We start from the raw sequence: 27682 nt of genomic DNA on the forward strand, positions 1-27682 counted from the left end.
CGCATCATGCGAGCAGACGTGATCTTCCTGCTTAAACGGTGGGACATTTGCGTATCGAATCCTCGCAAGCGTCCAAAGGGATCCAAATTGACAGAAGCTAGCCCAGACCGCGCTGGTCTAGATGCTTATGAGCGCCAGAATGGCAAGGACCTCCTGGGTCTGGTACACAGCTTCATGATCGAGGCCTTGGACATGGCGATGCCGTAGGGGCGAACAGGTGTTGAAGAGAATAGACAGGGGGCGGATCTGACTCGGCGAGGATCTCTTGGCTTCTGCGTTCTCTGAGATATCAAATGGAAATACTGGACGCGTTTGTGTCTTCATTGTGCTGCTCCTTCTGTTCTCGCGCTCTCCTCCATCTGCTTTTTGAGCCACTCGGCAAGGTGCTCCAGGGAGGTTGGTTCGGCAAGACTAGCGTGCCCCAGGGGGTCCCGTTCGGATCCTTGGATGTCCACCCTCTTCAACCCTTGCAATGTACAAAGGTCCTGGATGCCTGCATTATTCTTGAAGGACTCGAATCCTCTCTTCTGTATCAGGTCACTGTCAAATTGAAGAGACAAGTGCCGCAGCCGTTTGCACTGTTTCAACAACTGGATACAAATCGACCACGTGGGAAGCTGTACGAGCCCCAGGTCTGAAGATATAGCCCAATTGTTGGTAGGCTCCGAACTGCTTTCCCAAACTGAGTGCAGCGTTTCAATGTTCTCGCGTCCGATTTGGCCAGCTGCCATGAGGAACATGGTAGCGCTTTTGAGGCTATCGAAGCAAAATGTGATGAGGCGAAAGGCCAAGGGCAGCGCTTCTCCGCGTATCTGCTTGTTGACATGAAGAACCGATGACGCTTTGGCTCAATGGGTAGTAGAAGCCGCTGGGGTCCCCTATACCCCGAGGGTAGTCATTGTGTTCGAAGTCTTCGTCGTCTACTATTGTCCATTTCACTCCACGCAGCGCGAATTTGTAGATGATTTGGCGAATCTCCGAGGGTAAAGCGCTTAGAAAGCCAGGGGCGGGGTCAGGGGTAGAGTTTTGAGTTGCTGCCATTTGCTTATGGAGCTAGGAAAAATATGCATCGTCAGCTTGGTGTTAAGTTACAGCCGCATTGCACGATCACGGACGCGGAGAGGACACTGACCTCCGCCGTAGACAGCACGTTCGATGCCTGGGCCTCGGAAAAGGGAATGACAAGGCCCAGTCCGAACTTGTAGCAAATTCTCATGAGGACTCCGTAGGAACCAGGACCGCGATCATGGCTAAGTATGACGGAATCCCCGTTATACACCACGGTCTGGTGAGCATTTTGTCATTAGCTTGCCTCAATAGATTCAATTTGCTAAGCTTACCTCGCGGTTGTCGTTGGAGACGGAGTCCCAAACGGAGAATAGGCGCGGCGTGAGCATTCCGCTCGAAGCCGTTGGGCCGCTCGACAAGGCCTCATTCAGGCTCAGCCAAAATCCCTTCTTTTCCTCCATCGTCTGGAGGGGCTACGTTTGCCATGCTTATGCCAGTGTGAACATAATTCGAACAAAAGGATGAACCAAAACAAACATACAAAAGAGGTTGTGGTAGTACCACAGCAGAAGCGTTCAGCGGAGTTACGTTTCTTGAAAGGCCAGTTGAATCTCATCCACACCTCCACCACAGTATTTTCTTGCCCCTACAGTACAATAAGCCAGACTTCATGCACCGTAAAGCTTGACTCCATGCCACGTACAGCCGAACGTAAGCACTCCATGTTTTATAGGTCATCCCGGCTCGCCCCCTTACTCTCATATTACAATTGTCGTCTGCTCCGGTATTGTCGCGAGCCCCCTGTCCCAGTACAAAGCGGCCTTGAAGGCATGGCATGGATTTATTACGCCCGGAGGGAAGTCCCTATAGGGCCTCGACGCTACCTTGGCCTTGAAGGCGGTGGAATGGGGTGACGATGGGAATTGCCTTTGAGGGCAATTTGATGTGGGCGGGGCGATTGACTGCTGGGCCTTAAATTGCCGTCGAGTGCAGTGCACGTGGTGCGAACGGGCGGTAAATTGGGCCAACGAAGTTTAACTAGGGAACCCCCCCGGACGGAAGTCAGCGACTGGCATGTCGTGTCGTTATTTTACCGTCAACATCGTCGGTATCTCCCCTGGGGTCAGCACCAGGCTCGTCGGACAACCAATGACGAAGAGGTCACGGACGGACGATGGGGGCAGACGGGGCCAGGCAAGCAGGCCGGTCAAAGAAGCAAGCAAGTCAGAAGGTGGGCAGCAGCAGGCGGAATGGAGGGTTGGAGCGGTCGAGGCGGATGTGGACGGCTTCATGGAGGCAGAGTCTCTAAGAAGGCAGGCCAGGCCGTACCTCTTCGGGGTGGCCAAGGTGTCGCTATCGGGACTCGATGCAAACTGGGGCAGAGCGACGTCGGGCTCGGGAACCGGAAGGAAGACGCCCGGCATGTGAAGAGGTTATGTGAAGTGTTCCTCCAACAGAGCCTATGGTCCAGGGAAGCCTCCCGCGACTGGCGCCTTGCGCTAAATCAGGGCCTGATTCAAGGGCGCTCGGGCCCCGCCGGGCGTGCATGGTTGGCAAGGGTTCGGGATCGTGATTCGAAAGACAATTGGCACAGTAGTGACCGCGAATTGTGTCCGCTTTTTAGACTTTAGTTACTGCTCCCGCACGGACCATAAAACTGTGACACATTATGCCGCACACTGTGCAGATTGTCCTAATAGCCAGTACCCTCCAAAAGTGGATTACAGCATAACATGCGGCAGTTGGGGGCCGTTTCTTCGTCACCTCATCTGCAATGGTGATCATTGCGAATCGTCGGACAACGTTCGCCATGCCCGTCGCAGGATGACGGCACAGTATGACACGGTTCTCACAACACGGAGCATTAAAGTCCACTTTGTGCCTGTTGATGCGGGATAAATTTTACTCGAATGTCTATTCTGCACACATACATATGCAAACACTTTCTGCTGCGGCGCACGACCAAAAGTTGGCGTCATGGTCAGCCTCTCCTTACGCGAGGAAGCCCAACCGGGTATAATAAAGGAGAAGTAGCCCTTACACTCGGCCCACTGATTCTGGCCTCCTACAACGGCAATTGAGGAAATGCGCTCTGGTCGTGTCACGTTCGTTGCTCGCGATTCGCATCTTGCAGGTTATTGTAGAACGATGCGAACTGTTTATGAGCGTCATTGCTCCGATCACGATGCTTCCTCATTGAAGAGAGCATTACGATTTTCTAGCACTCCTTAAGTAGCCATTTGGATCTCCGTATCAGGTGCCGATGCTACCTGAGTATGGTGTGCGGGAGACGTTGTCATAAACATGGTACCCATCAACATGCTCCTCATTAACTTTAAGTTTGTGAGGTTGGAACTTTGCCCAGGATTGATCCATGTTTGATACTGTAATTATCTCAGATCATCAACTGCAGCTCTTTGCACTGCCAATGATTCAAAATCGACACTCCAGATAATATGAGGCAAAGTTATATTGCATAGTTATGCACATTGTATCGTCACAGGTGAGTGACGAGTCTGCCTTACCCCGCACTTTCAGCCTTACATTGGGACTGAGAGACGGCCCAATATCCCACCATGATAATGCTGATGCCTGCTTCTTTGCATCCCATTTGACCTTCACGTGGGATATTCGGCGACCGAGATTCCCTCACCCCAACCAGGAACCCTGAATGCCATCGGTAATACTCTACAATGCGGCTACTGCAACGAGATAACGCCAACAACTACACCCTCACGGCCGATCTGCGCGCTGACGACATCCCCCCCTACGCCATCCTTTCCCACACCTGGGGCGCCGGCGAAGTCATCTACAACGATGTCAAAACGAGTTCAAATGACTGGCAACAGAAAGCCGGCTACGATAAGATCAAATTCTGCGCCGACCAGGCCAAGCGACATGGCCTGCAGCATTTCTGGGTAGATACCTGTTGTATCGACAAATCTGACGCCGTCGAACTCCAGACGGCAATCAACACTATGTTCAGGTGGTACCGTGGCGCGAAACGATGCTACGTGTTCCTGTCCGACGTCTCCTGTCCCCCGACCTCCAGTCAGCAGCGGGGAGTGATATCGGGGGAGGCTGCGTTACGAGGCAAGTAGGTGGTTCACGCGGGGCTGGACACTTCAAGCAATATGATGGGCCTGGTGTCACGATCCGGTCTCCGGGGGTCAAGCCGTCTGACCGGGCGCTGGGGTTTGTGTTCTGAGAAGGTAGGTAGAACCTGCGCAATACTGACTCCGTGCTGTCGTGATCTCTGGGGGTTGTCGTTCGTGTCTCTTGCGAGATATCACACTTGGATCAATTGAGTGACTAGGTCAGGTGAGTGATATTTAGATTGATCGCTGAGGATGAAAGGTAACGACTGTCTAACTAGGAGATGCCTCATGGCTAAATATCCTTTCCTCCTCATCAGCTTTCTGTAGCGATTGCCTGTGCTCACGGGTCCTTGTCTGCTGGCTCACCGTGATCCAAGGTTTGGATCACTGCGAGCCGGTGGTGAGGGTCACTGGCTCACCAAGTGAGCCGGTGATCCTTATCGTCCCCTTATCGCTTCTTGGTTTACGTAAGCATGTCGTGGTTCCTGGTATCGTCCCGCGTGCATGACCTGCCCTTGTCCTTGGCCCGATCTTGCGACCTGTTGGTCGGGTCGTCACACTACGGGCTCCAACTCCTAACGAGGGGTTCGCCGACATACCCGCCCTTTGGGTTTCTAAGACGCCCAATAACCCGACGGAGGCGAGCTCGCAGTCTGATTTTATCAAAGGCCGAATCGCCCGTCATTAGAATAGCTCTCCGAATTCGATTTACGAGGCTGTTGACCAGTTCTCGAAGGGGGCGCAAGGAATCATGTACAAGGCGGTGTGGACGAAGTCGGAGATCATGATCCTACGAGGGGAGATCGAGGCCCTTAGTAAGCGTCGTAGGTCCAAAACAAAACGAGGAGGGAGCCTGACTCTAGCCGAGGGACAGGACATACAGAACTAGAAGGACGTGGAGGTCCGGATCAAGGAGGAAATGCGACGGAGTAGTGGTCGGAAGTAGAGGACTAAACTGAAGGAACGGTGTTGTGGTATATGTAGCCAGCCCGGACACAACGCCCGCATATGTAAGGTAGATGTGGAAACGTCTTAGGAAGACGATTCCGATTGATTTCAATTGATTTTCTGGCGCTATGATTGACCTTGCTGGGATTGTTGTCGCGTGGTCGTTATGGAGTGTCCAGCTCACGTGTTTGTCCGGCTCACATGTGGAGTACGTTACTACCGAGACGTACGGCACCTTCACGCACCCAGTTTGTACGTAGATTTTTCTCCATCTTGATAGTAAACAGCATAGGGGTTAGTCAGTGGAATAACTCGCTAGAGGCCTTTTACACGACGTATAGGGTAAAAGAGATTCAATCTGTCGTCCACACGAAGTTCGGAGTGCTTGCAAACCGCCGGTCCAGGCAGCAATTGGATTTTGACGCTATATGTGCTATGACCATATCTCTTAAATCACGCACACCAGCCAACTTCTCCCCCCCTCACGGTCGTGCGTCAAGTAGGACATTTCAGCACCTAGTCAATGCGGTGCTCCCGGTATCGCAAAACCTCCGCCGGTCACTTGATCCACCGACCGTTCCCGTGCAGTCTTGGTTCAGACCATCTAGAACACTTGGCTCTCCCGAGTCAACCCGGATCAACATATCCACACAGCCGCGTGTCAGGGTTCCCGTGAAGATACCATTGGTCTCGCTCTCAGCGATAGTGAAAGTATCGCCAGCTGTAGTGAGAGAGGTGGGGAACTCGTAGGTGCAGCCGTTGCGCTCACCGTTAGCTCTCGCCCAGGTCAATTGGCAGTTCACGCCGTTGTGATCGAAGTTGAAGGTGGCAGAACCACTGGGATCCGTTCCGATGTCGGCTTGCCTAGGCATGCCTGCAGTGAACCCATCACTGTTTAGAGGTCTGATAGTATCTGCTGTGGCCAGTCCGACGGGAATAATGACGCAAGCTAGCTCGAGAATTGCCTTGGTACGCATGATTGGGGCTATGAAAGGACCGTTAGTCACCTTGGCTAAGACTGCAGAGGATAGGAAAGCATGTAGAGGACGGAGTAAGCCTAAGGAAGGAAGCCGCACCTTTTGATAAGAGAAGTTGGCGCGGGGCAGATACTAAAGACGGTAAATAAAGAATGGTGGGATCTATCAGAGGTTAGCAAATATTACTAAAGTAGAGTTTGTTATGAAAAGTGGAGGGAGAAGGGAAGTGAAACGCCGGCCCACCTCGTGAAGACTCAGACCTTGAGCGAAGATTGAAGTGCCGGATGTCTCTGAAGGAGTGAAGAAAGACGAAGGCTCAGAGATAAGTCGCATATTTATATATATGGCGATGGCTAATTGTGTTGAATGCTCCGGTAAACTGACGAAAGTATTCAGTGCCAGAATCCGGGGTCCTGAAACTGAAACTGCTAAGCCAATTCATGAAACCCCTTCTGTGACGCCGAAAGCTCAAAGAAATTGAAGGATGCCTGGCCAAGTAGAACGTATGCAACACTCCCGAGCTCCCCTAAAGCATTGCCAAACGCCCCAAACATCGTTAAACTCGATAGCACTTTGCGTTGGAACAGGTGATCTACAGGGTCCTGTCTTAGCCCCAGGCCTAGGAATCCTTGGCAGAACTTAGCCCGAACCTAAACTCCGCCTACTACCCCAACTTATTCGCGGAACCTTATGCTGGCCGCAAGCTATTCTACATTAAGTTACTCCCCTTGGTACTAACCCTTAACACTCTTGAGCAGCGGGCGGTTGTGGTGCGGCCACTTGGGCCTTAGATATGGATCACCCAGCAGGTCAGGCAAACATGACTCCCGTAGGCAGCAATTCTGCCTGACAGGTTGATACATCTGTTTCGACCCAATGGTGGACGCTAGGTACGGCTTCACTATGTTCCATGGTACTTGGGTATGTTTGCCTCTGTCTACGGCCTGCTATGTCACTTGGGTGCTATCGGGTATGGACGGGCGGGCAGTATGGGCGCGGAGCAAGCAGTTTGTCCAGGTATGGCACGAGACTCAGTCAGAGTGGGATCGTCTCTGTGCCGACGTGGGGGGGCTCCTACAGCGCTCGGACTGGATCCGTTTCTGTCAGTGCTTCTCTGCGGCCTCGTCCATCTCACCCCAGCTGTGGAGAATACGCGATTCATATGCGTCCAGAGCCAGCAGGTCAGAGTCGGTCACGGCGGGTTATTCGGAATCAGGTACTCTGCGCCTGGCCTCGCCGACAGTCCGGTTTCCCTTGGTGCGGACAAGAGGAGGAAGGCTATTACGTCAGCCCATTTTGACCGATACTTGCTGTGGGCTAGTGCGACAAAAGCGAGGTACGAGTAAAAAAAACGTTGTGTCAGCGAAGGGCTCCACCTATTCCCGCTGATGTAGAGCAGACCCCTGCGCTACAAAACCGGCTCACAACCCCGCCGGGCTGGGTCATCCTATTTCGAGCGATAGAGTCCCTCGGATTCCTGCAGCAGGACGACGCTATTCCTAATACAACCATCATTCCCGTGCTGCCAAGTCACGCCTCAACGTGATGTTCAGTTGGCAGTTGGTCGCTCATACCACCTAAGGTCGGAGATGATGTTCTGCCCTTTATTTTCCACCTTTCTTGTCGATCATTCCTTCATAATTCCGCTTGTACTAGCCGCCGGTTCATGTTCAATATGGCTTCCACTGATACACCCGCGCCGGTTATAGAGTCGCCCAAGTCGGGTCAATCTCCCAAGTCGGCGACCTCTCCCAAGTCGGCACGGTCTCCCGGTGAGACAACTGCCCCGTTGGTATACATCGACCGCACCGAACCATACTGAGGCTGTTGTAACCCGCTAACAACCCCTCCAGGAAGCCGACACGTTTGACGGCGACTCCGTTCTGGGGGTGGTATGGCACGCGGACGACACGCTGGCTGCTTGATTCTGACTACTTCACTTGCAGACGGACGAAGAGCTCTCCACGGCGTCCCTGAGTTCCAGCCTCCGCGAGTTTCACATGGTCCATGGCCGTGCTTACCACAAGGACGAGAGTGGGTGGCCGAGCAACCGTACCACTGATCGTTGCGACGGACGTGCGCCCCAGACTACTTCCTCCCCAGCGATGAGGTGATTTTGCTATGACGGACAACTAGTTATTGAAATTGACTGACAAACCTCCAGTAAGAGTCAGACCGTCTGGGTAAGTGTGGTCACTGGCCACTTCATGGTCGACCGTCAGCTCATGTGATGGACAGACTTCCAGAATCACCAGCTCCTTCTGACCTTTGACGGTCGCAAGTACTTCTCTCCTAATGCCGAAACAGCAAAGAGGGTTCTTGATGTTGGCACCGGCACCGGCATTTGGGCCATTGACTTTGGTATGCAGCCTTCCGAGCATATGTGCACCTCTTGGACACGTGGAGTTGACATTCTGCAGCGGACGAGCATCCCCACGCCGAGGTACGTTCCTTGTCTGAGTGTAGGCTGAACGGCACTCATAATCTCTGGGTTGTGGGAGTCGACATTGCACCCATCCAGCCTGGCTTGTAAGTATCCTTGTTGAACTTGGCTGGCATGACATGGGGCCTGACCGCAGAGGCAGGGTTCCTCCCAATCTGCGTTTCGAGGTTGACGATGTCGAAAAGCCTTGGACGTGGACACAGCAATTCGACTACATCTTCGTCCGCATGCTTGTCGGCTCCCTGGCGAGCTGGGAGCCATTCTTCAAGCAGGCTTACGAGTGAGCTCCTGCATCTCCATCAGTATTGAAACGCAGCCCGCTGACCATACGCCAAAGTACCCTCGAGCCTGGGGGCTGGATCGAGCTCCAGGACCCCGGTACCCCCTCTGTCTCTGATGACGGCACCTTGAAGGACAGATCCCCTTTGTGGCAGCATGACAGACGCTTCATCCAGTCTGCTAAGAACCTTGGCCGCCCGATCCATCTCGCTGCCGACCACGACGAGCGCCTCAAGGACGCAGGATTCATCAACGTCGAGCGCAAGGTCTTCAAGTGGCCCATCAACACATGGCCCAAGAACCCCAAGCACAAGGAGGTCGGCTTGTGGACTCTGGCCAACATCGAGGGCAATCTCGAGACCATCAGCATGGCCCTGATGACCCGCGGCCTAGGGATAACTAGGGAGGAGGTGGAGGCCTTCCTCGTGGGCGTCAGGAAGGACCTTCGGGACCGCAGGATCCATGCTTACTGGCCGGTGTGAGTGTTCAATATCTGCTCGAATTATTTGGGGAATAAAACTGACATCGTCTACAGCTACGTGACCATCGGCCAGAAGCCGTTGCTGGAGAACTAGACAGCTCAAATTGCATCAAGTCTTGACAGTTGGGATCAATATTACGCGAACATCGCACATACAGATTGGTCTCATCTAGTAGCGCGGGGGCGGTGGGAGCAAGTGTTGATGATGATTTAGTTTGGCATTCATTACATCAAATGGTAGCATATGCTGCACAACAGCACTCTTTACTTCAGCACATCGAATTCGCAAGAGGGTGGTGATTTCAGTGTTGGCGGAAGCGCCCATGGCAACGAAGGCTCTGCAGCCGCCGGCCGTAGCTTGGGACTTTCGCTCTGGCCCGGCGCGGTATCGTCCAGGGCGGTCTCCGGACCCGACGCCATCGTTGAGAAGTCCCATCACAGATGACGGAGAATCTCTTAATCCGTGGACGTCGCGTCGAAGAACGGGTCGTCACGTCGAAGAAGGGTCGTCGCGTTCGTAGCAGGATCATCTAGATCGGCATCCTCAACGGGCTGCCCAGTCCGACTTGGCCGACGTCCGTCTCGACGACGTCGTCCGAGAGGCCAGAACTCCCTCGTTCTGTCTGTGTTGTACTCGGAGGGCGCTCTGAACCAGGGCCGGGCGGAGGCCTCTCTACGTTCGCCAATGCACCGTCGAGTGGGGTCACTGTTGCCGACCACAGGATATATCGGCACGCTGACCATCCTCCCGAGGCAACACTACGGAACTCAGCATCCTCACGCAGCGACAACGTGCTGGCCATGGACATATGCCTGGCAAAAAGTATCCAGGATGGCACATGGGATGGGTCTGTTATTCGGCCAAGCCCACTGCACTCCCATGACGAAGACTCCTCAGTGATGGCTTACGGGAGGGCTTACTGAGCCAGCAGCCTGGCTTCGGGCAACGCAGGGGCCTCATACAATAAGTAGTGCCACGGCCAGGGCGCTGCTACCGTCAAGAGTCACCAGTTTTAGGGCACGCGTTTAAGGGCGGCACATATCCCACAACGAGCCTCGATGGCGGAGGACAAAGGATGACGGTGATCTACGGTGCAGGACCGCCCTATTCACCAACACAGGATGTTTCACATACCACGCCACAGCTTACTTCAAAGGGTTAGAACGCGACATTCGATATTCGCCGCTCCGTCAGAGGGAAGAGAGCGCCCAATATCATTCTTCGGCAGCTGGCTTCTGGTAGCGCGTCGTATACTCAGGAGAGATGTGAGAAACTAGATGACTAGTACCACGGAGACGATGAGGGATGAGGGATGGGCTACCAGGAACCTGACTATCAAGCCCATCCAGACACATCCCAGCCTCAGTCTACGCTTGAGCCTGTATCTTTCTTCACCTCTTGCACAACCTCTAGCACCCTGCGGTTGGCAACATCTCGCTCTTCCAGGTCGAGTGCCCCGTATGCCTCCCGCACCTGTCCAAAGACCTTGGCTTCCCATGCACCGCCGATGTTCACCTGGCCGGCATCGTCCCAGCAAGCTTGCACGGTGGGACCGACGTTCTTGAGCAGTCCTTCTAGACCGCCGGGACCGCCCCCGGCATGGAAGCTCTTGAACGGCCCGGCATATGCCCAGCGCGGCCCCATGCTCGTCTCAAGAATTGTATCGAGCTGCTCAACTGTCACGATGCCCTGGTCCACAAGATGGATTGCCTCGCGAAGCAGCACCCACGCCAGCCGACCCGCCACAAAGCCAGTAATCTCTTTCTGCAGGAGGACAGGCTCACGGCCTCTCCGGCGCAAAAATTCAACCGTACGGTCGATAACAGATTGCGACGTCTGTGGAGACGGTACAATCTCCAAAAGAGGCAGGATATGTGGCGGGTTGAAGGGGTGCACAACGATGAGGCGGGACGGGTCTCTCATATGGGCGTTCTGGCGGGAGGCCGGGATGCCGGAGGTGCTGGTCCAGAACAGGGCGTCTGGCGGAGCATGCTCCTCGACCTCGGACCAGAGGGCAGATTTGAAGGCAAGGTTCTCGGGACCGCATTCTTGGACTATGCCGCTGTCCTTAACGGCGGCTGGCACTGATGAGGCCAGCTTGACCTGTGGGACGCAAGGGTGCAGGCTCTGAGGGAGAAATGCCGGGAGAGACCTGAGAATGTGCGACTCGAGGTCCGGCCGAACATCGACGATGGTGAGGTTTGAAGGAGTCTTCAGATACGTGAGATGTAAAGCGGCAAGAGAGAGCCCGATGGTACCGGCACCAATTATGGTGATCCGCAGATTCGCATCGTCTCCGGTAACATTGACGCTGGCCATTCGAGTATATGTAAGAACTATCCAGCTTCAAAATCAAGACGACTCAAAAAGGTGTGCGAATTCAGTCAGAGCTGGGGGATGGCTCGTGAGGGCGGGGAATCGCGTCGCTTTAACACGATTGACACACGCAGTCACGTGATGCGAATGCGCCTTTCTGATGACATGCTGCACGGACCTCATTACCATTCCCTGGGAGGGCCCGTCGATGGTGGCAAGCTCGCGAGTTGAGATGAAGCCCGACTCGGAATCTTGTGTTGGACACGCGCTGAGAGTGTCCAAGCTCGAGCGACGCAAGATCTCGCGACCGCAGCATGACGCTATGTTGTCGTCTGTTGGGCTGCTCACAGCCAAGGTGGACCCAGTGTCTCTGTCCGAGGCGATTGAGCTTCTACCCAAGCCGCCAAAGACGCGACCCCACTGAGAACAGGATCGATGTCAAGCTCGGAGCAGTTTGCGCTGGCCGGCTCCATCATGGTTGCTGCAGCCCCTATCCCTACCAACAAAGACATGGATGAAGGCTCAGTCGGCGTACTCGGCGCTCGACGGCTTCCCCCTGGTTTCCTTGACTTCTTGGCCGGTCTCTCTGGTTCTCCCGGCAGCGGCTTCCCCAGTCCCTCAAGCCAATTCCCTATCGGCTTCCCCGGTTTCTCCGGTCCTCCCAGCGGTTTCCCTCCGTTCAATATCTCCAATCTCCCCCCCGTCGGCTCTCTCCCCGGCTTCGGTTCTCTCAATATCCCTGACCTCAGTTCTCTCAATATCCCCGGTCTCAGTTCTCTCCCCGGCCTCTGTTCTCTCACCGGCCTTCTCGGTGGCACAGGTAGTCCTCACAGTGGCGGTCAAACTAAGCCCGAGAACGCTGTTCATGGTGATCTTCTTGGCGGCCTTCTTGGGCCTGTTTTAGGTCTTGTTACCGGTCTTCTTGGCGGTCTTGGGCGGTCTTCTTGACCTCGCCGCTCAGCGCTGTAATGGTTACCATATCAACGTTCGAGGCGGCACGCTTATGTTCTGGGCCATGGCGGTGTGCCCCTTGGAATTGTATATTAGATCCCAGCTCAAAGCTTGGGGCATCATGCCAGTCGGACCTCTGTAAGCAGCCGTACAGAAGTGGCCTTCTGGGGATTCCTTATTCACACAAGTACCACGCGCTCTAGTGCCTTCAGATTTGTGAAATGGGTGTCCTGAAGATCGCTCGCGCAGACGGCGCGGAAACGGAGCGCACGGAACAGCAGCTGCCTACATCGGTTTCCGTCCCGAGAGAGAAATCTCTAGTGAATTCCTCGCTCTCGCCGTGGTATTCGCCCGGAACAACTGCAATAATTCCCATGAGTTCTGTCCTACAAGTTGGTATTGCTTGGAGTGCGTCTCGTTCCCTACCAACCTAAAATTGCGTCTTCACCTTCTCCAGCTTAACTGAGTTCTCGTCGCAGTACTTGCGCTGGAACGCCGGAGCAAGAAGCTTCTGACCGGTGCTGTTCTTCTGGAGGGAAATCAGTATTTTGGACATCTCGGACTCTGGCCTTGCTGGGCATCTACGTGCGAAATAGTCGGGCTGCACTCTAGCGATGTGAAAATAGCTTATGGTTAAAATACCGCTGCCTTTGCCACCTCATTAGTGAAGTAGCACGTCCTGGTTTTGCCTAATAATGGATGGATCTACCAAAGTACAGTATCAGGCTGACTCAAGGACTCGGCCCTAGGAAGTGACCCGAATGCCAGGCCGTTACAAAAGGCTTACCACTCGTAGCGCAGTGTGACCGACCCTGCCATGTCCTCAATGAACAGTTATAAGCCTTCACACTATAGGCAGTCCCAGCAGCATGAGCCGTATGTAAGTAGCCCTCGCAGCGTTCCTGGACTTACTAAGGAGACGCGATACCGTAAACACGCAACTTACGGCGCTCCACGCCGGGCCGGCACGGCATTACGTCAGCCGCTCGTACATCCAACAGGTCGGGAGTCGAAGCGGCGCAAATTGACCCAGTCTCTGGCATTATCAAGGCACAGAAAATTAATAAAATGAGAGCTAGTACAGGCCTCGCATAATCTAGTACTACCAGATGCTATATAGGGTACGTAGGCGCTACGTACTATGGACAAGTAAGCTAACACGTTAGGGCCTAGGACCGGTCCGAGGATAGGTCTAAGAACGTCGAGTCCATCACTACTTAGTAGCGACGGCGTGATCCCCTACAAAATTAGTAGGCGGCCAAGCTCTAGCGACTCATCTCCCTACCTAAAGGTACGTGAACCGTGCTCAATTGGCCCTAGCCCTCTCGCTAACTACTTAGTAGAGCAAGAACGCGCCGCCGACACGTCGAGCAGGAACGGCGGACAGATTCTAGTAAAGGTGCCTTAGGCACCTACCTTTAGGTCCTTAAGCAGCTCACATTTCTAAGTGTTCCCCCGAGTTTCCTAAAGACGCCGAGGCTCTTGATTCACAGCTAGAAGCCGAGCGCTAAGAGAGAACTGGAAGTATATCGAACGGGCGCTTTGTTAGCTAATCAGTTGCTTCTGGAAACCTCTCCGGGTCATCGTCATGGTTCCTTCATAGCTTAAGCCCTCCTTGCGCCATCACTATTCGTATAGGTATAAGAAGCCGCCGCTTTTCCACGAAAGCTCAGCGACTTACATGACATTGCTCTTCCCATGGAAAACTCAACAGATATGGGCTCGCGGCTAAGGCGCCTGTTACCTGCCGAAACTTCAAAGACTGGATCGCGTGCCCGGGCTTCAATCTTCTCAGGCGATGTCATCCGAACGCCACTGCAGAAACTCAAGGGCCGCCGCAAAAATACCGCTTCTGCTTGCCAGTCTTGTCAAACGAGGAAGACGAAGGCATCCTTGCCCCAAGCCCGCTTTGCCACCTTCCTGTTCTAACGCCGTGTGTAGTGCGATGGCCGAAGGCCGGCCTGCTCTCGTTGCCTCTCGTGGCTTCCAGTGTAGCTACTAGACTGCCGAAGGAGAGACTTACTCTGTCGCTCTATAGCAAAGATACAAATTGCTGCAAGAAGAGAATAACGTAATCCACAAGTGACTTGAGACACCCAAGTGAATGAGACACTTTCCGGGTGCTCGTACGACAATATATAAGAGAATTCAACCACAACGCCTTAAATCAATTGAAACTATGAGGAATCCTCTTCTTCAGAGGCAGATACAACTTTCTGACACGTACGAGCATTATGGCCGGGCTCGCCGCAGACGCCACATCGTCGCGCGCGCGTTTCGGGCCTCCTCGTACGACCACTATTCTGACTCGTTTCCGCCCTCAACTGCTCCGTCGCGTCGATTTGAGCCTTCAAATCTTTTGCCTGATCAATCGTTAGGGACCCTCCTTTCTGTAGCTGTTTTCTTTTCGTACGACGACGGCGGCTAAGGCGGTCATTTGCATCTCGAAGTTCGGCGAGGTCTTGGCGCATAAGGGTCTGCTCGTGCACCATCATTGTGATTCCTTTATTCAGCTGCCGCAGGCTCTCAATAATGGACGACGGAGAGCTATTCTGGTGTCGTACGATGCGATTTTTAATATACTCCGTCTGCGATTCGGCCTCAATTGGGTTGTTCGGCGTCTTTGAAACCCTTGGGGCTGGTAGTCCAGCAGAGGAACCTGGCGGTGTCGGCGTATGAAACTTCATATCTAGCTGCGAAATCACATAATTCGGGTCGTACGGTACTAGGCCAGTTGCTCTAAAGCCTGCCTGGATGTTTGACTTTGCCATCGCAGCGTCGTACGCCTTATAAAAGGCTGGGAGGAAGTCCTCCTTCGAAACGTGGGTTACGTGCGCCCGTATGAGACCTTCGATTTCTTTACCGTACGCCCGTTTCAGAGGTCCAAAACACCCAACATCGAGAGGCTGGAGCTTATGTGACGAATGAGCAGGCATACAGAGCGTTACAATGTTCTGTTCCTTGCAGTAGAGCTCGAAATCGACGGAATGGTGGCTCTCGTGGCCGTCGAGGATAAGGAGGCGGTGGGTACCCTTCGTACGACTCTTCGTATGGAAATCGAAGTGTTTTACCCATTCTAGACCTCTCTCGTTCGTCGTCCAGCCATTGTCTGAAAGCGCGATTACCCAGTCGGCCGGTAGAGGGCTATTCGCGGTCCAGGAGTCGAGGTGGACCTTCCCCGCGAAGATAATATATGGTGGGATCGAATAGCCGTACGACGCGATGCCCTGGATTACTGTAACCCATTCCTGATTGCCTTGTTGTACGGCACTTGGCCTCCCGCGTCGATCGGAGGTTGTAACGACAGTTTCGGCGGAGATCTTACCCATCGCGAAGCCCGTTTCGTCGAAGTTGTAGATGTCGTCATTGTGGATCCCGTACTTCGCAATTATATTTCGTACGAGCTCAAACCACGCGCGATACGCGTCCGGATCCTCGCAGAGGACCCTCTGGTAATCGATTCTTCGATTAAAACGCGTGCGGAGCTCTAGTCGTCGTCGTACGAAGTTTGAGGCCCAGTTCGTTCCGACGCGTGGCGCGTCGCGTACGCGGAGGAGTCGATCCGCCATTTCTCGAACACCACCTAACCGCGGTGGAAACGATCGCGAATCTAGGTCGATTATATATCGTACGATACTATCCTCTTCGTACGAGGTTAATTTCTGGCAGGGTGGTCGGATATCGCGTTTCGCAGCTTGGCCGTTTCGTCGTCGTGAGAGGGTCGCATGGGATACATTATAGAGTAGTGCAGCCTTTCGTACGCTTAATTTTGGGTTTGAATGGAGCGCATTAAGCGCTAGGACTAGGCCGCTTTCATTTGATTGTCGTCCCATTATTGTTGGTGGAGAAAAGGAGGAAAGAAAAGGGGGGGTTAAGAATGGGCGGAAAGTGTCTCATTCACTTGGGTGTCTCAGTCACTTGTGGATTACGTTAAGCAATTAAAAGAAATACTCGATTTGGTGCAGGAAAGGCTTGATTACGAAGCATACGAGATTTTCCGCCGCATACGGTTCACTCGAGACCCGGTTGGCGTCCTCCAGCACATCAAGCATGGCGATCTCTCCGGAGGATGACCCCGACCGCCGGACCAGGGTGGTAGGGCAGAGAAGGGGTTTCCAGAGTCGGTACTGATTCCCATCCACCGGGAGGGGAGGCTTCGTAATCTCTCCGCAGCGATACGGTACGCACTCCTCGAGTGGTCGGGCAGACGGCGAACTCGAATGACGTCTGCATATTGGGAGCCAGCGGCGTGTTACCGTCACCACCCCACAAATGCGCGGACGACAATCCGACGGGCTTTTGCGTACTCATAGAAGCCGCCGCAGTTTGCATAGAAATCTCTCTCTATTGAATAGGGGCTGGAACAACTCGAGTTGGTAGGTGGTAGAAACACCTTTCGCCGCCACCAATTTTGCTGCTTGGTTCTTGATTAACTCGTCGACCAAAGGGCAACCACACTCGCTGTGTTGTAAAACTATACTTTTGAGCCAGAGTGAAGAACCCTCCATCAGGTTCGGCCCGTAACAGGAGTTAGTGATCTTCGCTCCCTCCAGCCGCCCGGCATTGTCCATTTACGCCTTCGTTCAGAGCGCCTCCTTGACGTCGGATCCCTGAGTGCAGCACATGATTGAAACCACGAGTCACTTTCTGTTTTAAGCGAATGGGCAATATCAGAGTAACGTGTCTCATTTTACGATTCGTGATCTCCACCATTAGTTGTTAGGCAGCAATAGAGACGTTGCGGTTGAGATGCTTCCGGAACCAACCACTGGTGTCATACTTTTGGAGGCATATCTGCAACACAGAGATCCCTGGGGCTTCTTAGGACACTCCTCCTACTTCTCCCATAGCCCCAGCACGACTATTTCTGCTACAATACAAGCGAGTCATCGAAGTGCCCGAGGGGTTTGGCTTCGACAAATTTGGTCTCCGCCAACCACCAACCAGCCACTAACCCATTGGGGGCGGTTGATTGTGCCGACCAAGGCCATTCTCCGGCAGGGCTGGCTGTATTGATCCTGCATCCATTTCTCGATTGCAGGACGGTAGACAAAGTCTGGGTCGGGAGCGAACGGCACCATGCGATGGGGCCTGCGGGAAATCGAGGCATCCTCGATCGTCTGGAGCCCCAGGTGTTTGACCCCCTCCTGGATGTCGACGAGTACGGCACTGGGGTAGCATGTCAGCCTCAGCAGCCTCAGCAGCGGTAGGGGACTCGTCAGTGTGCGCACGTCTGATCAATCTGGAGCCCGAGCAGGATGGTCTTTTCATGGCGCTCAAGACTGGAAAGCACCTGGTCGACCTCTTTGCTGCTAAACGGCCACTTGATAGCTCAGATACCTAGATGACGCATACCGGTGCGTGAGGGTCTCGGCCGAGCGTCTTCTCCAGTCGCTCCAGGTCGACGATGCAGTCGCGACATGAAATGCCGAGCCCCTGGGATATGAAGAGAGGCTTGCCTTTGTTCCCTTCCACTAGGCGCTGGGCGGCCCGCACCGCAGTTCCAGATGGCTGACCTGGCTGTGGAGAGGCTGGATGTCTGCTCGGGCGCCGGCGACCTCCTTGGAGTAATGGAGGCACAGCGTCGCGACCTTCGCGGAGAGGTCGACAACAGCGATGACGTTGGCAGCGACTCCGAGTCCTTCCATGATGATGCCGGCTCGGACTTGTCACATTCAATGATCGATGGAGATAAACGAGGGGAATGAGCGGAAAGTTTGGATACATTTCATTTCTATGCCAGGCTGCAATCTGCATGGAGGGAGACACAGCTGAGCCTTCTTCTATCGTCATTGGCGGGCGGGCCATCAGGCGCAGCATCCATGATGGCGATGGGCTGGTCCACGAACAGCAGCTCAAGAATCAGGCTGCGGACTTTCTCATGGAGTGGCGCTCGCCATGGTGGTAGCGGCCGTCTGTACCAGCCCACTGGTTAAATACGAGGAGGTGCTGCCCCACTACGCCCGCGAATCCTGAGGCCCGGTCGTACACCTGTCGCCTTTTACTCACAACAGGAAGCGGCAGCCAACTCAATGGGCTCCGGCTGCCGTGACAGTGACCAAGGATCGTGAGCAACGACGGCACCGGGTTGCGCCGAGGGTCGGGTTTGGTATTTGGCCGGCTTACCCCTCCTTTTACCACAACAGGCTTGAGGTATTTGAAGAGGTCGCGGGGTCTCGAAGCATTCTTCAACTTTACCTCAATTTTGTCCACCACTCCTCTGGCACGTTCTGCGTCGGAAGCCTCCTTCCAAATTTCGAACGGCCATGGAGCCTCAGACGATACGGGATTTTAACGCCCTAGTGGCGAACTCGAAATTTGTTTTCGCCCTGGGTAAGTCGTGGTGCACCGCTAGAGGACCAACTGACGCTATTGATTTTCTGACGATTCTAATAGTGTACCGCGGGCACTGGTGTCCCTTCTGCATCTCACACATTCGATCCCTGAAAGCCCTCGAGCATTTAATCCGACATGCAGATGGAGAAACTGTCATCATCACCTCAGAGCGTGAAGAGCATCTCCCAAAGGTCAGGTCTGCAACAGGATACACCGGCCCCGCCATCGTTGACACACAGAACCTGTTGGTGGCAGACTTGAAGAAACGGGATATTGTGGATGTGGCTATCAGCGATATGAGGCTGAGGAAGTATGAGCACGGCATGGCTCAGCCTGCCGTCTTTGTCATTCGACAGGGTGGAACCGTTCTGTATCGATGGGCGATTGTGCCTAGCCTGGTAAGCAAGTACCTACTTCGACATTATCGCGCCCTTTGCTACTGCGACTGCTAATGCAAATGCTTCCTGCGTAGATGAACTTGGGCGGAGCAAAGGACAGGCCGCTTCTCGAGGAGATCTGGCATAACGTGGATGCAAGCCTTCATGGGAAGGAAGCAGTACACACGACATATTCGACCGCCGGGGTGGCGGCAGTGATTCGGGAGAAGCTCCGGTCACGCTAAGTTCGAGTGCATCGGGGAATTTCCGTAAGGGAAGGTGCAGTCGCCAATATTTTGCTCCCTCACTACTTCCTAGGTTCTCCTCGCTCAAATATTAACGGTTCAAAGCACGTATTGCACCGCTTCAGCCCGTATGTCAGAATTGAAGGCGAGCGGATCAAGTGTCACTACGCTTCCATGTTCGACCAATCTCTTGATTCCAATGTAGCTCCAAGGCGATTCGTGTCTATGGAAACTTGTAGTCTATCAAACGTCGCCAGCCGCCACTTTCCAGGTCGTAGTCGTATCAAACCTTTTACATACATGCCGACCTCGCGAATGCAGGACCCAGGCGGTACTACAGAAGCCGCAGCGTACCATTATCGTTCCTAATCCTCTCGTCCAGGACGATTGCACTCCTAACCCAATCCCCACGCTCGTTTTAGCTCGGCCTCCAGCCTCCGACCACCGTCAACGAGGCGCACATCCCAGGCTGATGAGGCGAAATTACCTCCAACCCCGCCGCCGTGGCCGCCGCCAGGGATCTGAAGAATTTGTCCCGGGTGAATTAGGTCAGGGTTGTGAAGGCCGTTGTGTCGGGCGATCTCTTCCCATGAGCATCCGTGATCCGCAGCAATGGCTCGCAGCGTGTCGCCTGGGCGAACTGTGACGCTGCGTGGGCCGCCGGAGCTGTGGCCGCCTTGCGAAGCCCAGCGAAAGCTGCCGCGGTCGTTCTCCAGAATCTGGTTCAGGCTTATCGTGCTGGACTGGTAGGACCTGTCCTTCCACTTGCGTATATGAATTCCGGAGACATCGTCCCGGGCTCATTTGTCGATCCCAACATCCGCATGATCGCCATTCGCCTCCGATTGGTTAATCGTTAGCGTGTGGCCTCTGCTGGAGAGAAACCCCGCACGACAGATGCGGCTTGAATGGATATCCTCCTCGCTCAAGACCGGCGTGTGCGAGTCCTGTCGCAGCAAGCCACAGATCGCATGCCATCGCCTTTGTTTATATCTGGGTCTCCCTGCTTTTGACAGGCACTAGCTTCTCAAATCACGTCCTGTCCCTGTTGACTTCTACGTCACTCCAGATTTCTACTCACACAGATGCATACCAATTCCACCAGAGAATGAATGAAGAAGATATGGTTGGGGGCCTCTACCTCCATTCTGGGAACTTGGCCGCCTGTTGGGGCTGGCTCAGGAGGTTGGCGAGACTCGAGTCTGGGTTCTCGGCGAGATAATTATACACGGCATCCGCTGCTGTCAGGTTGGTATCGGAGGGCACATCGGCGTAGACGATGAATATGGAGGAGGAGTTGGTGAGGAGGTCGAGAAAGGCGTCGGCAGGGCGCTTGCGGTAGAGGGCATTGGAGATGGAGAGGAGGAAGGAGTTGAAGACGCGCCTGCAGGCGAGAGGGAAGGACGAGTCCCTCGGCAGGATGGGTGAATACCACCACTTGACGTAATCTCGGATGACGGCGTCAACGAAGCCACCCAAGGCCTCGCGGATCCCTGGTTTGAAGTCATCGAAGGTGTTGATTGCCCGCTCCTCTTCCTCCTTATCCTGAACCTTAGGCTCGGGGACCTTGTCGAGACCCAGCCTCGTGAGAACCTCGGTGCCTCGTTCGCCACGGACGATTCGAGAGATCTCGGGGTGCCGTGCCTCGTAGGAGACGCACCAAAGGCGCCGATAAGGATCAGGCCGAGCTTGCCCAGGACGACATAGGTCGCAGCGGCAAGGCCGACACCGATTCCGCCTAAGGTCTCGGAGGTCGCAGTGGAGAGAAACTTGAGACCTTTCGTAATGAAGTCGTCTTCTGAATTGATATTATGTTGGGGAGGAGCTGTTGAAGAGGGCGTTGACTCGGCCGGAAGCGCCGGCTGCTTCTCGAGGGTCGTCGCATTGTCAACGGTCTGCTCTGCAGGGGGTTGCGACGGAGAGTCCAGGTTCGGCGGCCCCGGCGGGTGCGTCTTGTCCACAATCGTCTCCATGATCGGGCGCGAGTCGGTATCGTCAAGGAACAGTGTGTGCCAGAGTTCTCTTTACATCCCAGCGACGGGGTCGAAATCGGATGCAGGCTGCGCACCGGGGCTGGACAATGGATTACGACAAGGAGGGGGATTGCGCGTGCAGCTCGCGCAGGCAGGAATGTGGCCACAAAGAGGAAATGCCAAGGGCACGCACAAGACACCTAACGTTGTCTCAGGATGTCAGAGCTTCGGCCCCGGATTTCACGAACGTGTTTTCTCGTGAAGAATCCGAAACTCGAGCTGGACGGGAAAGACGGGATTGTGAAAGGGGCTTCCCATGCACACTGCAGAATAAGCGAGAATTGGGGAACGCTGTAGGGCCCGTTTGATTTTAGATGGGTGCTTGGCGGGCTCTAAAATTACGAACCCCAACGCCGCCAGAGCTGTCATCTCTGCACTATCGCAGTGGCTCCCGCCGTCTGCCGTGAAACTCGGCACGGGCCCTTACTTGATTAATTAACAATACCGGCCAATGCTGTGCAGGACGCGTGGGTAGAGTGGCGGGCTGCATCTCTTTCCGGGGAACACCGTAATATCTCGTGCGTGCCGGCGTTTAATCAATACGAAAGGGCCGTCAGATCGTCTCGTTACGAGTGAGCCGTGGTGCCGTGTTGAGATGAAACAACACGCCCCCTGTCGGAAACGGGGGCCTTTGCAGATTAGCGCATCTCCCGAGCTGTTGGTCGCTGCTGCCTTCTGAGGCGTGAGGCGACATAAGTGGAGTAGCAGTCCTCGTTGAATGCATCACGTGAGATCTCTCTGGCCACCACCGCCGTGGAGACCCAATGGCTCAACGATAACACGTACTTGGGCCCTGGCCAATTGTTACCACGCAGTGAGCTGACGAGTGCAATTGCAAATCTCCTGTGTAAACTGTCAGACCATGGATCGGCAGTACATCATGTTCGATTGATTGTGCATCCACGAGAGCTCTGGTAGATGCTATCGATGTCGCGAGACTAAAATGTGTATGAGAGCCACTGGTATGTATGGTACACGTGACATAGTCCATCGGCGGTAGCGAGGATGGAACCTGACACTCCACGTCTTTTCCCCTGCGACATGCCCCAAGACCTCTCACGATAGTGACCAATTGAAGTCTTCATTGAAATCATTGCTGAACTACAGTGAAGAAGCATCCAGCTTTATGCCTTCTTCAGTGAGCCATTGTTCAGTTGCCCGCTACGCACTGCTGGCAAACCCCCTTGGTCTCAGGCTGCACATCTTGCAGATTGTGCCTGGGTCATAACGCCTATAGCGCTAAAGTTAGTGCAAGATGAGACCCTAGGAGATAGCATCAGGTCTCAATAGGAGCTTCCCGGGACTATCGCCCCATGTCCTAGGGCAAAATCTGGGGACGCCTAGAGCCGGATGCGGAGAGTTGCCGGGTGTAGGCAGTTCGGGATGCCTCCGATAATGTTCGGGAGGGTCGGGGATGAGAGTTCACGGTCCGCCCTCGCCGCGGAGGACCATCGGAAAGACCGGGCTTCGCTCTTCTTCAGCACGCTGGCATTCCGCCATGCAAGGATTACTGAGGACGCCTTACCCTCACCCCCCTTGATCAACGACAATGGATCACCTCATCGTGCAACGGGCTTTGGCTGCAGTTCGGGCTCTCGCTCCATACGCTGTATACGCCTCCGCAAAGGTCAACGACCCTCTAGAATATCTTTCCCGCCAGTGCGCCCCTTCGGCCTTTGAGTCCTCGGCAGCTACAGCTCTCTACACCGTCCACTCATTATCCCAAGCCGTCATGGTCCCCTTTTGCAGAGCGCTGGCACTCAGTGTCGCGTTCACTTCCGCCCTCGCGCGGGAGCGTGTCGATACCCATATCCATGCTCTCCCTCCTCCGTAAATCGAGGCCCTCGAGGCAGCGGGTGGTAATCCGTCCGGCTTCCCAACCCCTCAGTGGACACTCGAAGCCACTCTACGGTCCATGGACTTGGCAAACACCCAAGTCGGTAAGTGGCAAAGAAGATGGACCAGGTGGTCAAGGCATATGCTAAGACGTATCCCTTTGCAATAGCCATCCTATCCCTCTCCACGCCGGGCATTCCCATCGCCGGCACGGGCGAGGTTGCCAGAAGCCTGACCCGGACCATAAACGAGTACTTTAGCAACGCGACGTCCCTACCCAAGAACACCGCGCGGCTTGGGTTCTTCGGCGTGCTCCCGGACTAGCGGGACGTCAACGGCACCCTCGCCGAGCTGGACTACCTGTACTCGGAGCAGAAGCTGTGCAACGGCGTCACCGCCTACACCACCTACGGCGACAGGCTGCTCGGCGACCCTCTCTTCGCCCCCGTCTGGGATAGGCTCCAGCGGTACAAGGCGCTCGTCTTCGTCCATCCGGATACCCTGACCGTCGCGCCAAAGTTCGTCGCCTCCAGCCTGGCCCAGCCCATCGTCGACTACCCGCTCGCAACCACCCGCACCGCCGTCGACCTCGTCATGACCCAGACGATGCGCCGCTGCCCGGACGTCGACGTGATCCTCTCCCACGCCGGCGGCGCCGTCCCGTTTCTCGCGGGAAGGGCCATCGGCGGGCTCGCGCTGCCGGAGATTGCCGACGCCGTCGGATACAACGCGCTGGGGGCCAAGAAGGACTTTGCTCGGTTCTACTACGACATCGCTCTGAGCACGAGCGCCGCCCAGCTCCATGGGCTCCTGGACTTTGCGGACGCCTCCCACATCCTGTTCGGCTCCGACTTCCCGTACGTTCCGAAGGCGGCCATCAGCACGCTGCTGGCTCAGTATGCTACGTTCGTGACCACGGACGCCAGAGGGCCCATGGTCAGCCCCGCGAGGCTTCGGGAGAACTCTCTGAAGCTGTTAAACAGACACACTTTGGGAAAGGCTTTCTAGGGGATACAGTGTATCCTGGCTTACCGTTCTTAGTATCTGGATAGATGTAGTGTTTTACTTTTCTTCTGCTTCTGTTATTTCTTCTTCCTCTCCTTCTCCTTCTCCTCCTCCGTCAACCAGTTCGCGAATGGACCACGGGGTCGACAAGGGTCTCTAGATAGGAATTTTACGCCGGAGATGGGTTAGTATAGAGAGATGAATTAAATGATACATCTCCGAATTTTATGGGCAAGCATAGTAGAGCGGTGATACTTCTCGTGGGCTGCGTTATGTGATATGCGAGGCGCCGGGATAATTCCGAGCATGTTCGCCATAACCGTCGGAATACACCCGACTACAGCCATGGCGCAAGTGCCGGCAACGTGGACACATCGAATCACTTCTCCTCTCTTAATAGTTACAAGGACAATAATAAAGTGGCTGCAAGACAGTCGGCATATGGAATCCGCGGACTCGATCAGCCCTATCCAGAGACGCCTGCACCCGTCCCGCCCTGCAACATCATGCTCACGCGTCTCCTAGACACCGTCACGGCCTTCCGCCAGCAACACCCCGCGTCCTTCCACCTGTTCACGGCCGCAGTTGTCTACGCATCGGTCGCCTGGGCGGTTCTCGAGTTCTTCAAGCCGATAGGCAAGCGAAGGGCGAAGAATAGTACGAAACAGAGGCTACCTCCGGGCCACCCCGGAGCGCCCCTCTTTGGCTATTTGCTCGATCTAAAGAAGGCGGATGGCCCTTCGCTGAGATCAAAGGTACAGGCATAGTGACTAGATCAGTACACATGACGGACTCACCATAGAGCGTGCGCTAACGACGACGACGTGTCCTGAACAGCTCCGAAACCTAGCAGCGTACGGCGAGATAACAACGCTACACCTCGGGTCGAAGACATAGGTGCTTCTCAACTCGCACCGCGTCACCGAGGAGCTAATCGCCAAGAGGGGTAGCCAGACGAACACGCGGTCCCCCATGCCGGTGTCGAGCGGCCTCGTCAGCCGGGACCGGCGCTCGCTGCTGCTCCCGGCTGACGAGTGGACGGAGCGGCGGCGGGTGATGCACGGGCTCCTGAACGGCACGGCGCTGAGGCAGTACGGCGCCTGGCAGGAGCAGGAGAGCGCGCAGATGATGGCCGAGTACGTCCTGCGGCCCGACAGGTGGTACAGGCACCACTACCGCTACGCCAACTCGGTCGTGGTCCGGATCGCGCTGGGCGAGCGGCCGCACAAGTCCAGGAGGGAGCTGGAGGAGATGCAGAACGCCGTGGCCTTCTTCGTCGGCAGCATCGGGCGCAGCATCGTCGACTGGTTCCCGGACCTGGCGCGTCTGCCGCGCCGCCTCCAGGTCTGGCGGCCGTACTGGGCGGCGCTCCGCCGCTGGAACCACGACCTCTACAGCAAGTGGTACCACCCCGTCAGGGACAGGGTGCGCGACGGCACGGCGCCGCCCTCCTTTGTGCGGGACCACCTCATGCACCCGGACACGCGGTTCAGGGGCGACGACGACGACCTCATGTACATGGCCATGCAGCTGATCGAGGCCGGCAGCGACACCACGCGCGAGGCCCTCAACATCATGGCCATGGCGGCGCTGGAGCGCCCCGAGGCCTTTGCCGCGGCCCGCGCCGAGGTCGACCGCCTCTGCGGCGCCGGCCGCGACGCCAGGCCGCCCGTCCTCGCCGACATGGCATCGCTGCCCTACGTCTGCGCCACGGCCAAGGAGGTCCTCCGCCGGCACCCCATCTTCCCGCTCACGCCTGACCACGTCGCCTCCCAGGACATCGAGTTCGAAGGCTACTACTTCCCCGCCGGCACGGGCTTCACCATCAACGGCGTCGCCGTGTGCGACGAGTGCAACGACCCGCGCGTCTTCCGGCCCGAGCGATGGCTGGACGGCCACGAGACCGACATCGCCCACGGCCTGTGGCAGTTTGGCGGCGGCGGCCGCATCTGCGTCGGTTACCGCCTAGCGCAGCGCAGCCTGTTCATCAACATCGCCCGCCTGGCGCAGTGCGTCGACTACAGACCGGTGAGCTGCTTGGCCTTGAGCCCCCCCCCCCCGGCTTCAGTGGGCCAAAGCAGCCAATATCGAGTGGCTGGAGGAGGTGGGATGAATGTGGAGGCATGCAGAGCGTGATGATATTGTTCTGCTGGCAATGGAGCTCGAATTCGGTCGAGTGGTGGCTCTCGTGGCCGTCGAGGATCAATAACCGGTATTGGCCTTTCGTACGAGGTGCTGTATGGAAGTCGAAGTGCTTGATCCAATCTAGGCCTACCGCATTGGTAGTCCAACCATTATCGGTGGTTGCGATGCGCCAGTCGGCCGGGAGGTTGCACTCGGTATACCAGTTGGCGAGGTGGTACTGTGCGGCCAAGATGATGAAGGGGGGGATGGCCCAGCCGAGGGCATTGACTCCCTGGATCACCGTTGCCCATTCGCGGTTGCCAGGCTGGGCCAGCTTTGCCTTGCTACGGCCATCCGAGGTCGTAACTACTATACCCGCGAAGATGATGCCCATCATGAACCCAGTCTCGTCGAAGTTGTAGATATCGTCATCCACAATACCGTACTTGGCCTTGACGTTCCGAACAAGGGCGAACCACTCGCCAATGACCTTTGGATCCTCACACTTGGCCCTCTGGTAGTCGTATCTACGCGTATAACGCGTACGGAGCTCTGGCTGGCGTTTGACAAATCGATGGGCCCAGAGTTGACCGACAGGAGGCGCGTCGCGTACGCGTAGCAGTTGGTTGGCCATATCTTCCACACCACACAATCTAGGTGGAAAAGCTCGCGTAGATAGCTCAACAATATATTGAACAATAGCTTCTTCTTCTGACTGAGTAAGCTTCTTCGACTTGGGCGTACTGTCGCATCGTGCAGGCTTGCCGTCGCGTCGGCGCCCTAGAGTCTTACGGGCGACCCCGTAAATCTCAGCAGCGGCTCGCACGCTTAGATTTTTGTCGTTTTGAAGAGCCCCGAGGGCCAAGATTATCTGGGCTTCCTTTGAAGTAGATGGCATATTGGGTGACTGAGAAAATTAGGTGTTGAGAGCGAAGGTGTCGCGTCGCGTAGAAAGTGGGCCACTCGCTGATATGGGCCACTCACTGATAATGTACGTTAGTGCTTCTGCCGAGTCGCAAGTCCATTCTTCGAGGATGTGCCGCGCCTGGGTATACTCGGGACCATCGTGCAGACCATGAGCTCTTTGGGACGTCCGTCCTCGGCAGTTCTCATTGGGTTTAGTGTTGCCCGAAACAACGAAGTCGTGAACTAGGATTATTCTGTTCGAGCACGATATTAGTACGAGCCAAGGTATATATCGGCTGCTCTACTGCTTACTCGTGC

At 55.3% G+C, this 27682-nt stretch overlaps 11 protein-coding genes across 11 annotated transcripts; 7 read left to right on the forward strand and 4 right to left on the reverse strand.

Moving 5' to 3' along the window:
* Window positions 1–3699: 3699 nt before the first annotated feature.
* Window positions 3700–4333, forward strand: B0I36DRAFT_341700 (heterokaryon incompatibility protein-domain-containing protein; the record flags this gene model as incomplete). Its single annotated transcript, XM_046156028.1, has 1 exon — window positions 3700–4333. A coding segment is annotated over one exon (410 nt), but the record flags the coding sequence as incomplete, so codon positions are not given.
* Window positions 4334–5436: 1103 nt separating this feature from the next.
* B0I36DRAFT_341703 (uncharacterized protein) lies at window positions 5437–6323 on the reverse strand. Its single transcript, XM_046156029.1, has 3 exons — window positions 6275–6323; window positions 6131–6216; window positions 5437–6039 (listed from the first exon to the last, which is right to left on the reverse strand). The coding sequence occupies exon 3, from the start codon at window positions 6029–6031 to the stop codon at window positions 5564–5566; it is 468 nt and encodes a 155-aa protein (XP_046004127.1). The 5' UTR covers window positions 6032–6039; window positions 6131–6216; window positions 6275–6323; the 3' UTR covers window positions 5437–5563.
* Window positions 6324–6802: 479 nt separating this feature from the next.
* On the forward strand, window positions 6803–7367 carry B0I36DRAFT_341704 (uncharacterized protein). The gene has a single exon (XM_046156030.1). It carries the CDS (start codon window positions 6942–6944, stop codon window positions 7329–7331), a length of 390 nt encoding a protein of 129 aa, XP_046004128.1. The 5' UTR covers window positions 6803–6941; the 3' UTR covers window positions 7332–7367.
* Window positions 7368–7983: 616 nt separating this feature from the next.
* Window positions 7984–9498, forward strand: B0I36DRAFT_300292 (S-adenosyl-L-methionine-dependent methyltransferase). The gene is made up of 6 exons (XM_046152017.1): window positions 7984–8107; window positions 8270–8392; window positions 8452–8560; window positions 8617–8754; window positions 8812–9231; window positions 9289–9498. The coding sequence occupies exons 1-6, from the start codon at window positions 8032–8034 to the stop codon at window positions 9326–9328; spliced, it is 906 nt and encodes a 301-aa protein (XP_046004129.1). The 5' UTR covers window positions 7984–8031; the 3' UTR covers window positions 9329–9498.
* A 1099-nt stretch (window positions 9499–10597) lies between these two features.
* B0I36DRAFT_257523 (uncharacterized protein) lies at window positions 10598–11554 on the reverse strand (the record flags this gene model as incomplete). Its single annotated transcript, XM_046151021.1, has 1 exon — window positions 10598–11554. One exon carries the CDS (start codon window positions 11552–11554, stop codon window positions 10598–10600), a length of 957 nt encoding a protein of 318 aa, XP_046004130.1.
* A 210-nt stretch (window positions 11555–11764) lies between these two features.
* On the forward strand, window positions 11765–12683 carry B0I36DRAFT_436913 (uncharacterized protein). Its single transcript, XM_046162866.1, has one exon. It carries the CDS (start codon window positions 11987–11989, stop codon window positions 12497–12499), a length of 513 nt encoding a protein of 170 aa, XP_046004131.1. The 5' UTR covers window positions 11765–11986; the 3' UTR covers window positions 12500–12683.
* Window positions 12684–17478: 4795 nt separating this feature from the next.
* B0I36DRAFT_401190 (uncharacterized protein) lies at window positions 17479–18589 on the reverse strand. Its single transcript, XM_046161696.1, has 2 exons — window positions 17734–18589; window positions 17479–17671 (listed from the first exon to the last, which is right to left on the reverse strand). The coding sequence occupies exon 1, from the start codon at window positions 18320–18322 to the stop codon at window positions 17843–17845; it is 480 nt and encodes a 159-aa protein (XP_046004132.1). The 5' UTR covers window positions 18323–18589; the 3' UTR covers window positions 17479–17671; window positions 17734–17842.
* Window positions 18590–18768: 179 nt separating this feature from the next.
* On the forward strand, window positions 18769–19460 carry B0I36DRAFT_370212 (uncharacterized protein; the record flags this gene model as incomplete). Its single annotated transcript, XM_046159881.1, has 3 exons — window positions 18769–18835; window positions 18899–19236; window positions 19311–19460. The coding sequence occupies 3 exons, from the start codon at window positions 18769–18771 to the stop codon at window positions 19458–19460; spliced, it is 555 nt and encodes a 184-aa protein (XP_046004133.1).
* A 1137-nt stretch (window positions 19461–20597) lies between these two features.
* Window positions 20598–21433, reverse strand: B0I36DRAFT_370213 (uncharacterized protein; the record flags this gene model as incomplete). The annotated part of the gene is made up of 2 exons (XM_046159882.1): window positions 20598–21061; window positions 21121–21433. The coding sequence occupies 2 exons, from the start codon at window positions 21431–21433 to the stop codon at window positions 20598–20600; spliced, it is 777 nt and encodes a 258-aa protein (XP_046004134.1).
* Window positions 21434–23042: 1609 nt separating this feature from the next.
* B0I36DRAFT_426093 (uncharacterized protein) lies at window positions 23043–24543 on the forward strand (the record flags this gene model as incomplete). Its single annotated transcript, XM_046162373.1, is given in 4 exon segments — window positions 23043–23120; window positions 23334–23433; window positions 23499–23638; window positions 23654–24543. The coding sequence occupies 4 exon segments, from the start codon at window positions 23043–23045 to the stop codon at window positions 24335–24337; spliced, it is 1002 nt and encodes a 333-aa protein (XP_046004135.1). The 3' UTR covers window positions 24338–24543.
* Window positions 24544–24840: 297 nt separating this feature from the next.
* Window positions 24841–27611, forward strand: B0I36DRAFT_436915 (cytochrome P450; the record flags this gene model as incomplete). Its single annotated transcript, XM_046162867.1, has 3 exons — window positions 24841–25089; window positions 25232–26362; window positions 27531–27611. 3 exons carry the CDS (start codon window positions 24841–24843, stop codon window positions 27609–27611), a joined length of 1461 nt encoding a protein of 486 aa, XP_046004136.1.
* Window positions 27612–27682: the final 71 nt, after the last annotated feature.

This window comes from Microdochium trichocladiopsis (assembly GCF_020744255.1).
Source record: "Microdochium trichocladiopsis strain MPI-CAGE-CH-0230 chromosome Unknown B0I36scaffold_17, whole genome shotgun sequence".
NCBI lineage: Eukaryota > Fungi > Ascomycota > Sordariomycetes > Xylariales > Microdochiaceae > Microdochium > Microdochium trichocladiopsis.

What these genes read in the sequence shown, in the direction of transcription:
- B0I36DRAFT_341703 (XM_046156029.1), bottom strand. Translation starts at nt 6,031, where the DNA reads ATGCGTACCAAGGCAATTCTCGAGCTAGCTTGCGTCATTATTCCCGTC.
- B0I36DRAFT_300292 (XM_046152017.1), top strand. Translation starts at nt 8,032, where the DNA reads ATGGTCCATGGCCGTGCTTACCACAAGGACGAGAGTGGGTGGCCGAGC. An exon ending in GCACCCATCCAGCCTGGCTT is followed by an intron (nt 8,561 to 8,616) that starts GTAAGTATCCTT and finishes CCGCAGAGGCAG; the next exon opens with GGTTCCTCCCAATCTGCGTT. An exon ending in TTCTTCAAGCAGGCTTACGA is followed by an intron (nt 8,755 to 8,811) that starts GTGAGCTCCTGC and finishes CATACGCCAAAG; the next exon opens with TACCCTCGAGCCTGGGGGCT.
- B0I36DRAFT_436913 (XM_046162866.1), top strand. Translation starts at nt 11,987, where the DNA reads ATGTCAAGCTCGGAGCAGTTTGCGCTGGCCGGCTCCATCATGGTTGCT.
- B0I36DRAFT_341704 (XM_046156030.1), top strand. Translation starts at nt 6,942, where the DNA reads ATGGTACTTGGGTATGTTTGCCTCTGTCTACGGCCTGCTATGTCACTT.
- B0I36DRAFT_401190 (XM_046161696.1), bottom strand. Translation starts at nt 18,322, where the DNA reads ATGCTGCGCCTGATGGCCCGCCCGCCAATGACGATAGAAGAAGGCTCA.